The sequence below is a fragment of the Podarcis raffonei genome, chromosome 5 (assembly GCF_027172205.1).
Source record: "Podarcis raffonei isolate rPodRaf1 chromosome 5, rPodRaf1.pri, whole genome shotgun sequence".
Lineage (NCBI taxonomy): Eukaryota > Metazoa > Chordata > Lepidosauria > Squamata > Lacertidae > Podarcis > Podarcis raffonei.
Genome location: NC_070606.1, coordinates 28,571,083 through 28,586,338, shown reverse-complemented (window position 1 = coordinate 28,586,338; position 15,256 = coordinate 28,571,083). Strand labels below are relative to the sequence as shown.

Genomic DNA, 15,256 nt, shown 5'->3' with positions numbered 1-15,256 from the left:
CTCACTGCGAGAGGCCAAGTTACAGGGAACCAGGCAGAGGGCCTTTTCGGTAGTGGCGCCCGCCCTGTGGAACGCCCTCCCATCAGATGTCAAAGCGATAAACATCTACCTGACATTCAGAAGACATCTGAAGGCAGCCCTGTTCAGCGAAGTTTTTAATATGTGACATTTTAGTGTATTTTTCATCTTTGTTGGAAGCCGCCCAGAGTGGCTGGGGAAACCCAGCCAGATGGGCGGGGTACAAATAATAAAAAATTATGATGATGATGATGATGATGATGATGATTACTTGTAATAATTTTATTATACTGTATAATAAATAATATAGTCCTTTGAGGTCAACATCCACAAATGTGTTGTACTGAACCATACTGATGGCCCCTTGGTGCCCCAGGTTCCTCTCCACACCCAGATATACCTGGGATAGGCGTACTTCATAGCCCATACATAGGCTGGGCTACAGTCTCCCATACTACTATAACCGGTTGCAGTGCATTGGCAGTTGCTGCACATTTTCTGGGCTCTATTGCACCCCAGCTCCCAGATATACTTGCAAAATGCTTCACATTCTCATGCATGATTGACTGTGCAACACTCTTTGGGGGAAAGACACAATTGTTATTTTTGCAGAGGAACAATTGGGGGAAAGGACTTGAATGTTGGTTCCCAGTCCTCTTTAATAGCAGGACTGACCTGGGAAGTCAGGTCTTCAAGCCAACCTCAGCAACAGCACAGAGGCTGAAGCTACCTGTTATGGCCAGAGCAAGGCATCTTATCAAGCTGTGTCATTTCCAGTGGTCTCTGCATTGACCACTGCAACTCAGTCACCCAGGTGGGGGTGGATCTCAGATCTACCAGCTTATGGTTCAATATACTTGAATCACACAACCTAAACATGCTGCTCACCTCAACAAAAACCTCCAGCGGTGCCTGGACCAGTTCGTAAGGCTATTAAAACATCAACATCAAAAAGCGCTAAATTAACCAGGAGGGATGTTACAAATGCAGTATACAGAACTCAGGCTGTTTCTCAGAGCTCTGTTTGAGCAAGAAGAAAGTATCAAAATATAAAGGCAAAACAAGTTATTACAAGTTTATATTTGCACTGGAAATGTTACTGCAGGAACATGCCCTGCACTCAATCTTACTGGTAACAGTTCAAGACAACAACATGAAGTGGATTAAATTATAACAGCATTGCAAGGGGGAGGCACACTGGGATCCTATTATCCATTTTTGTTGTTGATGATGTCGCTTAGAGAATGCAAGTATTTTACACATTACAATGAACAACAGGATGTCAAAATGTGCAAATATTTATTCTGAGATTATGGGAAGCAGGGAAACAATTAGAACGAAAAACATTAGGAATGAAAAATCATTTAACAAAAGCAATTATATGTGGCATTTAAACTTCTCTGTCTTCAAATTATTATTCCAAATCATACTAGAATCTGTCAATGACCTATGTGTGTGCGCGTGCTTAAAGCAAGTATATGTATTATTTCACAACTAAAATCAATCATTACAAACAACATCTGGGGATCATTAATAGCTTATTCCACAGTTGGATTAACAAAATAAGAAAAAGGCTTGACCAAGAATTCAAAACATTTCCAGATTTCTCATTTAAAAACCCACTCAGATTTATTCTAACAATGATGGGAAAGAACTTTTCATATATACATACAGCATATAACATTGCCGTTCATTAATCGTCACTGTGGCTATGCCCCATTTTCTGTTTTGTGAAAGACCTGCAATATTTAGCTTTGGAGAGTTCTGGAGATTTGCATATTTTTCAGACTGCTAAGGATGCCACAGTAAAGCTGCATCTGAAGAGGTCACAGAATTCAAATAAGTACAAATATTTTTCATATTTGGGTTAAAACAATATGATAGGTATAGAACTTCCATAGACAGAATCAGTATATCCCTGAAAACCAACTGCTGAGGACCAACAAGGGGAGATTATTATCCTGCATATGAGCTCCTAAGGCACCTGACCTTTCGGAGAAAACTTTCAAACTAGTTCAGCAGCAGCAGCAACAACCTGGGTTTTAACTCACCCTCTAACTTACTATTGCCAGCAACCAAGATCACGTTACATGCTTGTGCAAAGTTACAAAAACAATGAGAAGAGCCACAGAGCATCTCAGATTCAAGTCCAGCATCGTCATATAGGGCTGAAACATTGGGGAGCTACTGCCCGTTGGGTGTACCAGACTTTCGCAACCTTGGGTCCCCAGAAGTTGCTGGACTACAACTCCCATCATTCCTAGCTAGCAGAACCAGTGGTCAGGGATGATGGGAGTTGTAGTCCAACAACATCATTGTGAAAGCCTGGTGTAACACAACATGGAGCTAGATGGACCAATGGGTCTAGCTCTGCATGAGGTAGTTTCCTTTGTTCCTATGTCGACTGCTTCACCTGCGCACGACAATCATTGTATGACTGCAGTTGCATCAAATAACATGCGTCATGCGCAGGAAAACCACAGAGGGAAACTTGTTGCATCATCTTATATATTGCCTCAAACACGGTAACTCTAAGCAGAGCCAGTTCATCTACGTGTTGTTTGGTTTGCTTGTTTATTTCATCTATATCCCACTTTTCCTCGAAGGAGCTCTAGACAGCATACATTTTTCTCCCCTGCCCAGTTTTGTTATTCTTACAACAACCCTGTGACATAGGCTGGCCCAGGATCCTCCTGGTGAGTGAGGCTGAGTGATGTGTGCCTGAGTCTCCCCCAGTCCTAGTCCAACACTATCAAGAGCAATGAGAAATAAAGGAATGTGCTTGAATGTGTGAACTGAGCCTGTGTCAAGGACTTGTAAAATTTAGGTACACCATGCAGGGGACATTGGATAATAGCTTACTGTCCTGCCTGCCTACTCTTTATTTGCATCTAGTCCTAAGAAGTCCTCCTTACGGCTTAACCCATGGAGCATGTACTGGAAATTAACGACCCTTACATTTTTCATTTCCCTTACTGAGCAGTAAAGTACGCACATTTTCAAAAGCTTACTCAAGAATATTAACCAAAGGCTGAATCATAACTAGCTTGTAAAACTTCTTTGCTAATGCATTACTGTTTTAAGAGAAATTACTAGCTTATACAGGGGGAAAAAAGCAATCTTTCCAGGGGTACTTTACCATCCAAGCTGATGTGGGTGTTTGAGAGGAAATGAGTGCATAGATGGAGTCTAGTCATGCGTGAATGCAAATAAAGTGGGATCATGATGAAAAATCAAACCCCCTTTGATCTTCTGTTTGTGGCCTTTCATGTAAAGGGGTGAAGTTGCTACTAACACAGCCCTGCCTTCTGGTCAACTGGGAAAGAGCTGGTTCTTATTAAGCGAGGCGGAACACTTTCGGACCTGCAAATTTACACAACATTTTAATGCCGCAAAGTCTTTTCTCAAATCTTCATTACATTTATTCATCTATACAGCAAGACAGCGGAGGCAAGATCACCAATATGATCACAGAACTGAAGGGAGAGGAAGACCGTACAGTATTAACATATTGTATCCATGCTAATTGTTTCCGGAAATGGCCTCTATGAGCAATATGCAGATATAAAGACACTGGGTTGCAAGTTCAAAGGTAAATTCTGGAGAACCTCGGCTATCCTTGGAAACTTAGCAGAAGTTCTTTAGTGAAATAAGGCAGCAATGGCTTCCTCTACCATTTCTGATTTCCTGGGCAGTGCAAATATGCAGGAGACGGTTGGGTGTATTCTAGGGTTTACTCTCTGTTCCCACAAGTTAATGATGCATCTCTGATGTGGTACATCACTTGCACGCAGTTAAGACTGGCACACAGGACAGAGGAACTCAGTTGCAGCTCCCTGCACAAGGATTGCCAACATAAGGAAAGACTTTTCAGTGGCAACTATGGATAGGGCTGTTCATTTGAAGCAACACACAAAGCCTGCTTCACCAACATTACTTTTTCTATGCAGTTATATTTCTTATGTTTATACATATGATGTACCCATGCACAAACTCAGCCTACTTAAAATCAATGGCTGAGTTTACATGTTTTCCTTTTCCCCATGCATCCCGTTTTCCTTTTCTGTCACATCTGTCAGATTGTAAACCTGTGACCAAGGATTGTCTTATTTTTTAATCTCTGCACAAGTGCTTAGCAAATTTTAGATGCTTTATAAATGGCACTAGTAAGTAGTACTGATGATTCATGCATTTGCTGTGGTTATTAAAAAACCCCTGGCCACAATAGATTATTGTCTGGTAACAGTGTTGCTGGACTATTGACAAAACTAATTTGCCTTCTCTCATCACTTTCTGGGCTACTCATAGCTTTACTTCTCTTTAGCAGGGGGGAGGAGGGGACACACAATAATTTTCTATCTCATCTTTAAGTTCCTGCTCTTTATGTTCCCCAGTTTAGAACAGAGAGGGAGGAGAAAAAGTAATAAAAGAACACAATGTTCTCATTTAGAATGCACAACTTAAAAAAAAAAAAGTGGGGAAAAGCTTCATGGAAAAATCATTTCTGTTAAAGCTTTCTAGCAAGGATACCGGTTCGTATGCTTTGGAGAAAAACTTTTGTCAAAATTTATAACAACCTGTATCTGTCACAGGTCCTGCAACCCACAAAGTGACTCCAGCATTGTCCTGTAAATATTGTAAACAAATAAATGTTCCAGCAATGTTTGGTTCCTGCCTGAGTATTTGGCATATTGTAATCTTGTTGTCAGAATGCTCTGCATCCTGGACTTCTGTGTTCTTTCAGATGTGACTTGAATGCTGTAGTGGTTTGAGTGTTGGGCTAGAATCTAGGAGGCCTGGGTTCAAATCCTGACTCGGGCACAAAGCTCACTGGGTGACCTTGAGGCAGTCACCTTCTCTCAGCCTTATCTACCTCACAGGATAAAATGGAGAGGGGGAGGAACTATGTTTGCAACCTCAAACTCCTTGCAGAAAAGGTGGGATACAAATGGAAAAATAAATAAATAAGATAAAATATATACGTTTTACTCTTGTTGGTTCTTCCTACTCCCTCATATTCTCCATCCAGTTTCTGAGATTTCTTATGTCTAATCTCTGTGATTATCTACGGCTCCTGCAAATTAAAGGGCACCTAGCCAATTACATGTTGCAAGAATTTCCCTTGCATTCCTGCAATCAAGTCCCCCACTCTCAGATCTGATTGATAAGCAACAGTACCTTCAAGTAATCGATTTATCAACCGTACCACCCTGCCTGTGTTTAGATTTAAGCTGCCACCAGTTTATACATGCGACATCAATCTACATGGGATCAGTGTAAACTGTTTGCGTAACCCAGCGCAGCACATTTTATTGACTGTGGGGGGAGAATAAAAGAGTACTTTATCAGCTGCATCCCATCAATGTTAGAAACTGACACAGTGCATTTGGTATTACAGGGTCGCAATTATACTGGAGCACTAGATTATACACACACACACCAAAAAAAACCCCAACCCTTAACTTGTTCAGCAGACCTTGCAATCTTCGAGTACATCATGAGTGCAATCCACCAGACAGAACTACTGCTCATCCTTCATTAATCCCAATGAGGCCTGCACTGAAGACTGGCTCTTTTTGGTAAAAAACAAACATGCATGGGTATGGAATTGAATCAAATTTTAACCAGGGGTCTCTTATAGTTTCTAATTTGGATAAGAGGAGTTTGGATTTGATATCCCACTTTATCACTACCCTAAGGAGTCTCAAAGGACGTGGGTGGCGCTGTGGGTTAAACCACAGAGCCTAGGACTTGCTGATCAGAAGGTCGGTGGTTCGAATCCCCGCAACAGGGATGAGCTCCAGTTGTTCAGTCCCAGCTCCTGCCAACCTAGCAGTTCAAAAGCACGTCAAAGTGCAAGTAGATAAATAGGTACCGCTCTGGCGGGAAGGTAAGCGGCGTTTCCGTGCACTGCTCTGGTTCGCCAGAAGTGGCTTAGTCATGCTGGCCACATGACCCAGAAACTGTACGCCGGCTCCCTCGGCCAATAAAGCGAGATGAGCACTGCAACCCCAGAGCCGGCCACGACTGGACCTAATGGTCAGGGGTCCCTTTACCTTTACCTAAGGAGTCTCATAGCGGCTAACAACCTCCTTTTCCTCCCCCCCCACAAGAAACACTCTGTGATGTGAGTGAGGCTGAGAGACTTCAGAGAAGTGTGACTAGCTCAAGGTCACCCAGCAGCTGCATGTGGAGGAGCAGGGACGCGAACGCGGTTCACCGGATTACAAGTCCACCACTCTTAACCACTACACCAAAGTCCAAACAATTAAAAAACAGGAAGATTTGAGCCTTGATCGCAATGCAGCATGGGGAATCCACTTGTGAAATAGTTCGATGAATGTGAAAGACGATTCCTCTGAATTAAACTGTGTTAGGACTGCACCATAAAATCCAAAAAAGTTGCATTCATAGGTAGCTAAATCTTAAAACCAAATGTTTGTACATCTCTCTAATGGGAGAAATGTGGTCTGAGTCACACTTGCCGGGATCACCTTGGAAGCATGCAGAGGCCACCAGAATATCTGAACAGAGGCAGAATTTGTGAGAACTCCAAAAGGACTGCTGCAGCGGTGCAAATTGCAGTGCCCCCACCCATGCACATTCATCATGTGGTTGGCACAACAAGAAGGCATTGCTGAGTCACAAGTGCAGCAGCAACAAAAGCAGCAGCAGTTACTGCACCCATTCCTGAAGGGACACCCTCTAAGCATGGACCAGGCCACCAGGTATATCGCCATAAAAGTGTGGCCTTTTCACAACAGCAAGACAGGAGAAAACTCCTAATCTTTGCCTCATGATCGTTACCTTATCTCATCTGCAGTGGCACACAATGTTACATTCACGTTAGCTGCCCAGCTGAAACCTCAACAAGCTACACACAGGTCTCTCTCAAATGTAAGTTCGCTTTTCAAAAGTTGCCAGCACTCCTGGGCAAAACAAGGCAGATCAATTTTGAGTAGCAGCCAGGACTGCGCACCTGAGCTTGCAGAAATCAAGCACAGTGCCATTGGTGCACGTATACAGAGTACCAGTGATGATGAAGGTATAGCACTGGTTGTATTGTTTTCTTCGCTTCTAGCATATTATAGAACATCAGGAAAAAAACCCCAGGGGTGCTTAAACACTATCCAAAACAAAGCAGTTAACGTTACAGGAGCTTGCAAATAACATTACATAGTATTCTTATTAATGGTGATAATCAGATGTGGGAGCCGTGACTGTGATCCCTTTGTTATAAGTACAGCTTATGATAATTATGATCATTAATTCTGGTTGGGTGTGTATATGCTGTGGTCTGCTTTCCTTTTGTTGTTACCTGAACATCTTTGTCTATCTCATGCACTATGGGTATTATGTGTGCACAGAGAGAGAGACAGATATATGGATTGATGGATAGGCAGACAGACAGACAGACAGGCATAGCATTTAGGCCTACAAGCAACTTTGTATAGCAAAAGCAGAGTCATGTCTCACAGATCTGTGGCTGCAGTTTCTCAGAAATAAATTTCACCACAATCAATCAGACTTAATTGCCTTAAACAGGATAGGTGGTAAAAGCCAGATTTTTATCTTCCATTCCAGATGCCTCACTGTAGGGGGGTGGTAGCTATTTAAACCCCAAGGGGTACATTCCTTTGTGGGCAACCTTACATGAGCTGCATGTCAATGATGGGTGGGGCCAGAGGCAGCAAGTGGGTGGGGTACTTACCTTTGTACAGTAGGGTACATCCCCCCTTCTCTCCATCCTCTATCCGGGGAAGCAAGAGGCATTACCACAGTTCAATGACACATTCCAGCAAGGCAAAGGCCTTGAGGACATGGAATAGAGCCAGTGAGGGGTGTGATCATTGGGATTTCTTAAAGAAAACCCATTTCTCTGCCTGAACCTTGCTTTTACAAATTGTTCAGGACATTTCTGACCTTGTTAAGAGTGCAAGGGGCGAATTTTGAGATTCGACATTTTTATCAACAATCTCCTTGTGTGCATAGGGGAGGCCACATATAAATCTTGTTAAATAAACCCATGGAATTAATGCAAATAAATGAAAACCAGCAGAAGGACAGTAGGAAACAAAAGACGGGGCATATCTTTTCCTCTCAGATGCTTCCTGAAAATAATGTCATTATTTGCAAAAGGCTTCCTCCGCACTCCCCCACTCCCCAAAATGATCTATATTACAAAGATTTATGGATTTCATATCTCAAAGTTCTTCCTCTGCAAAATTATGTAAGCTATACTGGTTTGCCCTGAGCTGTAGTTTTTATCCACTCAGCACTATGGCTAATGAATCTTGATGTTCATAACACAGGTAAACAATTATAAAAATTACAATGCATCAATTACTAGAGCTATCTAGGGTGTCTAAAGAAGACATGCACTGACACACATTCAAGAATTCTAAGTGCCTTTCTACATGGGGGCTTCTGAATAAGAAAATATGACAGGCCAGAAAGAATAAGTAAATCAGAACAATGGCCCCTCAACACAAAACAAGTTTGAGAACAAACAGTATGGAACAACTTTCAAGGAAGGTTTGCATTGCACCCAACCAGACACCTCTTTAAATTCACATTGGACAACTAAGCAACACATTGTTTTCTCAAAATGCTTGCAATAAGCAGCAGCCTTAAAATATAAAGACTACAAATAGTCTCTGAGTGGAGGTGGAATATTGCTGATGCTCAGCAATTCAAATACGTATACACACCTTTTGTTATTTTTGAAAGGTTTATCCATTATTACTGCCTTTTACTTGGAAAAAGGAAGGCAGAATGTCAACAAAGTGGTTTTAACTTGCAAGAAGTAAAAGAGGCAAAGCTACTTACCAAACTCATCGCATATGCAGTCATTTTCAATAAGAGTTGGGTGATCAAAGGTATCTCGACAGTAGAGGATTTGCGGGTTTTTGCTGATTACGGCAATGCCCCCAAGGGCTAATACAAACTGGTCTGTTAGGATGGAGGACGGTTTGCCCTGAATGCGCTTCAGCATGGAACGATAGCGACAGTATTGTGGGTAGCTGAGGATCAGCACATTTGAATCTTCATCATCCTCACCTGCAAGAAAAAATATTGAAACCACTGTTACTTATTGCCCCAGCTGTCATGTTACCTTTAACATAAAACAGGTATCTGGAGGTAAGTTAGATTCTCATTCCAAACCCTTTGCATTGATTTTGGGATGTAGGAGATGAAACAGATGTAGGATGTGGAGCAATGCTACCTCCACATATTCAATCCCCTCCCTCTGCTTCCGATTTGCAACTTATCAGCCTCCTGCAATAATGTAAATGCTTATATTGATATATCAGATGCATCTACAGAGGTTTCATCGCACATCAGCTGCATGGACCAAACATGTTAAACAGTCTACTATCACAAGTAGGGGCGCGTATGAAATAATAATAATAAGAAAGTTATTTCAGGACATGTGTTCTTATTTCATACGCGCCCCTACTTGTGACTAACAGCAGACCTTAGAATTTTTCAAGTCACACATTTCTCCCATCAGAAACAGCGCAGCCAGGTCTGGAGGGTGCAAAGTATCAGGGAGTGCAGGAATCATACAACACAGAATGCAGTCTCTAATGCAAAATCCAATATATTGCACAAAACCCAGAGAAAGTGGTTCCTCATTTTACAACAACACAAGTTTCTAGTCCATGTGACTAGATCTCAAAGTAAAAATATGAAATTTAGCTTTTATTTTTTTACAGTTATATCCTGCCTTTCCTCCAAGGAGCCCAAGGCAGTGTCCACTCTCTGTTTTATCCTCACAACAATTCTGTGAGGTAGGTGAGGCTGAGAGACAGCAAGAGGTCCAAGGTCCCCCAGTGAGCTTCATGGCTAAGTGTGGACTGGAACCCTGGCCTCTCAGGTTCATGTCTGACACTTTAACCGCTACTCTACACTGGCACGTGCATGGCCTTGGAATTCCACTTGGGAACTCTGGTGTGAGACCACGCCCCTGTCCCTGATTGACAGGCATCTGAGCATGTCTTCCCTTAGTGTCTGGATTTCAGTTTTCATCTTTCCAATCTTAAATTCAGTCTCCCATGTTCCTGGAGCAATTTGGGCTATATTAATGAAAATTCCCCAGCAGTTTAGTGCGAACTTCTCCCACGATACGCATTCTTATGAAGGGTTAACTAGCACACACATTTCTGCAAGCTATTTTCAACCAATATAAAGCATTTTTGTATGTTATTTCCACCAATGTATGCATCTTATAAACACTATCTTCTGATACATGTATTTCATTCAGATTGGTTTGAGAACTGCATTGCAAAATTCAGGGAAGTATGCATTCTGAAAGATAATTGTGTTTCGCTTCACATATTGGTTCGAGAAGCAAATTAGGTAGTATCTCACTAAAATACAGATAAAACTGAATTCCTCCCCCCGAACTAGGCCGTAGTTTTGTTCTTCGCTTGACACAGGTGGTGTCATTACAGTATGATCCTCACATATTTTTATGATTCACATGTATTCAGATTACTACGACCTTTCGTCTTAAACAATAAAACAAATCTGACTGATTATGAGATCACTATCCATTATCATACCAAGATCAATGCTAAGCAGAAAGTGACAGGCCCATTGTACTTCTGCAAAATTCCTAGTCTGAAACCGGAACCCTCTGATAATGAGTAATCTCTAATCAGCCCAAAAAAGAATTTCTCAGTCTGTGAACAGAAATCATGAGAGTTGGGGGGAAATGACAAGTTTTCTTATTCTCCTTTCTTATTTAACTCTTTTGCCAAAATGTTTCCAAACTTTCGAGCTTGAAATAAATGCAATTTTTTGAAATACAAGCTGGGAATCACAGACGTCTAACAAAAGTCTATATAACATTAAAATCCCTAGGGGGCTGTGTCAAAGTCCCATAGAGCTATCCCAGCAACAAAAACAGGGCTTCAGGCTATAAGCAATTCACTGGTGTGATCTGACACAGGGGAACAAAAACCTGTATGCTGTTCAAATCTCCAATGCCATACCTGAGTCGCATACATAAACCAACCTGGTGCACACATATTGCAACTTGCAAGAATGCCACTTTTAGACCTATTTTCTGCAAAGGAATCACTTTTCTGAGTACTGTGCCTTTTATCCTCCCACAGAGCACACAGAGGAAACCAAAACAATTCCATGATCTGCAAGTTCAGGTCATATATTTTGACAGAGTGTCTGAAAGGCAGGCACAGTGAAATCTGTGAAATTTGTTGTGGGGAAGCAAAATCTGGCGATCACAATTTAATCTAGTGTTTACTTCCTTGAGCCTACAAGGCTACAAAACTGTAGTCATAGCACTTTCTCTCGTACTCCCAGCCCCCGCCAAACATGACAACTTTAGACAGTCCCTGCAATCAAATTTCTTCTCTTAAGTGAAGGGGCTGGTGTACATTTTCATCCTGCCTTTTGTCCAAACGAGTTCAAATTGAGGAGTGGTCTCCTCCAAAACAACCCTACCACGAGTTTAACTTAACTCAGAGAGAAGGAGTAACCTGTCCAAGGCCACCCAATGAGCTCCAGAATTGAGTAGGGAAACCAAGCTTGAGCACCCAGCATGCACTGCTCGTATCTCCATGGCAAAGCATGTGCTTTGAGGTAGAAGATCCCACATCCTATCCCTGGAACCTCTAGTTAAAATTATCTTGTGTAGCAGGACTAGGAAAGACTACAGCAGGGGTCAGCAACCTTTTTCAGCAGGGGGACAGACCACCGTCCCTCAGACCTTGTGGGGAGCCGGACTAAATTTTGAAAAAAATAATAATGAATGAATTCCTATGCCCCAGAAATAACCCAGAGATGCATTTTAAATAAAAGGACACATTCTACTCATGTAAAAACACCAGGCAGGCCCCACAAATAACCCAGAGGTGCATTTTAAATAAAAGGACACATTCTACTCATGTAAAAATATGCTGATTCCTGGACCATCCATGGGCTAGATTTAGAAGGTGACTGGGCCGGATCCGGCCCCCGGGCCTTAGTTTGCCTACCCCTGGACTACAGTTTCAAACTTTGGAGAACCACTGCCAGCCAGAAACCTAGGCTAAGTGCACCAAGCGTTAGATGACTGGTGCAAGGCTGCTCCTCAGATCATTTAAGCTTTAGTATGGGCTGCTAGAGGCGCAGATTACAGGCCTGGTTAGTACAACACCGTGTGTTCATACAGGTACTGCTGTCTTCAGCCTGGAGATGAGAAACGACACTTTCCTTATGCACCAGGATGTGGTCAGTTATGTGTTATTTGTCAAGGTACATATAAATGTCTCATATGAACCTTTGCTACAAACCACGAGTTTCTAGTAAAGCACATGGTAAAGTGACTGTATAAAGTGCTCCTCGCTATTTTTGTGGCATTTTAATGACATTTTAAAGCAACGCAGTCACTAAAATTAAATTTGTTTGCAAGGCTGATTGATGTTGCTTTTTGTTGTTGTTACTTTTAACACGATTCAGAGGTACAGAAACAAAATGGCGGGGGGGGGGAAAGGCCCATCGCTGAATGCCAAGCCTAACCAAGCAATAACTGTGTCCAAATAAGTGCTTTGTAAGGTATTTTCCCTCCTTCCTTTATTCATAAAAAGGTTCAACAGATCATTCTAAGGAAGGACAAAGAAAGGGGTAAACTGCACCATTTGTTTAAGGAAAGCAAATAAAAGGTTCTTGGAACAAAGATTTTCTTTCAGCCACACCTCTGTGAGAGAAGAAATCAAAGACCTATTTCTGCCAAATGTACCGGTATGTGTGTGTGTGTGTGTGTGTGTGAGAGAGAGAGAGAGAGAGAGAGAGAGGGAATAATACACAATCCAGGCGCAGGGAGAAGGACATTTGGAATCTTTCAACATATTCCAAATGTCACCTAACTGCAGTGATATATTATTAGTGCACTCTGTCAAGATGAAACAATTGGAAATAATTTGCTGCTGGTATAAGCCAGAATTTAAATCATGATTATCACTTTCTTGTTAAGGTGCATGACTGAAAAATTAAGTCCTTGCTGAAGAGCCACGTCCAATATCGTGTCAGCTTCCACCACGTCACCTGCAGACGGTAGAACACAAGACACACACCTAGAAGGAAATACCTCCAGGACTTAAGGCTGAAATGTCTCCTAATCTTGTGTTTACATCGTAACTGTTCGTTTTAATAACCTCTTTCAGGGTCAGTCTTTCATTCATTCATTCATTCGTACGTATATACAGTTACCAATTTATCTCAACTTCAGAACCGATTTCTAGACAACAAGCAAAACTGCAAAGCAAGGTCCTGGCCTCTCATTCTTAACTGAGGCTACGGAGGCACTGATCAATTTATACAGTTTTCATTCAGAGGGGAGAGGAGTTACTGCAGTGAAGATTCGTGTTGAATTTCATGTTCACTGTCAAGGGAGAGAGCACAGAATAGTCTCACCAATAAGGCAGACTTTTTCAAATCAATATAATCTTTTTTTAAAAAAGGGTTAGGATCCAGAAAGAGCTAAACTGCAGGCATATCCAGGAAGGATGATTTACTTTCTTCACTCCTTGGGATAGCAAACCCCTGTGCCATATCATAAACTACTTTTGAAAGTATCCTCAGTTTCCAAAGCAGCCTGCCATCTGGCATGAGGAGCTGCTGGAGATATAATAATAATAATAAAGAAAGTGTATTTAATAGTAGTAGTAGTATTTTTAAATTTTGATTTCAGCTGTAGAGACCATGCTTCCCTAAAGGCGAAGATCAAATTATTACCTTGGGCACAATCTACGTCTCTTGAGCCAAATATTTACTGCTTGAATTACAGGAGAAAAAGTAGGGGAGGCCTCTCCTACAAGCTCCACCATCAAATAAAAGTAGCCAAGGGTCTGACCCAAGGAAAGAGGCTATATACGCCTCCCACCCCAAAAAAATCCTGCTACAATTTGAGCTTTATGTTCATTTCAAAGTGGGAAGATCTCTATATTTAAGTGCCTAGTGCAAATCAGTCCAACATGGGACTAGGCCAGCACCATTGCTTGGATTTCCTTTTCTCCTTCTGTGGCTCAGCAGGACAGCGCACAAGGAAGAGAATAAAACCTGAAACAACACAGCCTAAGTATCGCTGAGTCTTGTTCACCTCAACTTCTTCCCTGGGGATGCAAGAATACAAAGGCAGTATGATCTCTTCTCCCCAAATTGCATTTTAGAACCTCCAGCTGGGCCTGCTAATTTGGAGAGTCTTATTCACTATGTATCCAGAAGTGAGGCAATCCTACCATGAGGTGAGACATGGAAGCTGCCTCAGTCAGTAGATTGTGGGTGTCATGAAGGACGGTAGAATGAGAGACAGATCTGATCCGTGGCATACATAACATACCCTGAATTGAACAGGCATTGACCATGCTAAATAGTGAAAAGAGGATGATATTTAGATCCCTCTCTTCCCGCCCTCAGGAACCAAAGTGCCTTTGACTGTCCTGGTCCTTACAGTCCATGAGATGGGAAAGTTGGAAAATGGGACGTTGTTTGTGATGGGTTGTCTGTAAATCTGGATGAATTGACAGGCAACAAGCAATGAATGCCCAAGTAGACTTCTGGTTTCATTACAGATATGACCATGCCTACAAACCAATTTGGGCATTAAATTAAATTGTGTATAAACATGCTGGGGCAGTGAGAGGATGCTGCCAAGCCCCACCCACTCCAACACATCACCTTCCAGTAGTTCACATGCACTGAAGAACCTCAACTGTGTGGGATTCTAAATCATGTGGGGAACCTGCACAAGTGAAGGAGGCCTTCTGCTTCAGATCTTTGCCCCCAAAGTTGCAGAGGGCTGTGAACTTGAGAAAGTTGATGCCCCAGAAGGGGTGGGACCTGGCAACACTCTCCCCCTCACATGGTTGCTTAAGCGTGATTCAGTTGAATGACCTATTAGAGCTAAAATGAGTGTTGAAACTGGCCCTCTCTAGAGGCAAGATCTGAACTCGGGTGAAAGTCCAGCACTTTCCCCACTAAACCACATGATGACCTTCAAAGCAGCCCAGAACAATTCACAAAAGTTTGGAGGGGGACGGGACACACACAACAGTATGAATTCCTGATCAAAATCTGCTCACAGATCAAAACCTCCTCACAGACTGAACAAGGAAATACATAAAAGTAGCTTGCTTTGTTTGTGTTCGGAAACATCACACCATAATGATTATTGCTAACCGCCATAATCTGCTTTTAACTTCAGTAAGCTTCCCCCCCTTTTATTTTTTTA

At 42.1% G+C, this 15,256-nt stretch overlaps 1 protein-coding gene across 2 annotated transcripts in view; it reads right to left on the bottom strand.

Annotated features, from left to right (window-relative positions):
* The window catches only part of ARID5B (AT-rich interaction domain 5B), a 179,790-nt gene that overhangs the window by 89,409 nt on the left and 75,125 nt on the right, over positions 1-15,256 (bottom strand). For both annotated transcript variants that reach the window (XM_053388363.1, XM_053388362.1), the window contains exon 4: positions 8,848-9,078. In XM_053388363.1, coding sequence (XP_053244338.1) covers positions 8,848-9,078 — 231 coding nt within the window. The remainder of the gene's footprint in view (positions 1-8,847; positions 9,079-15,256) is intronic.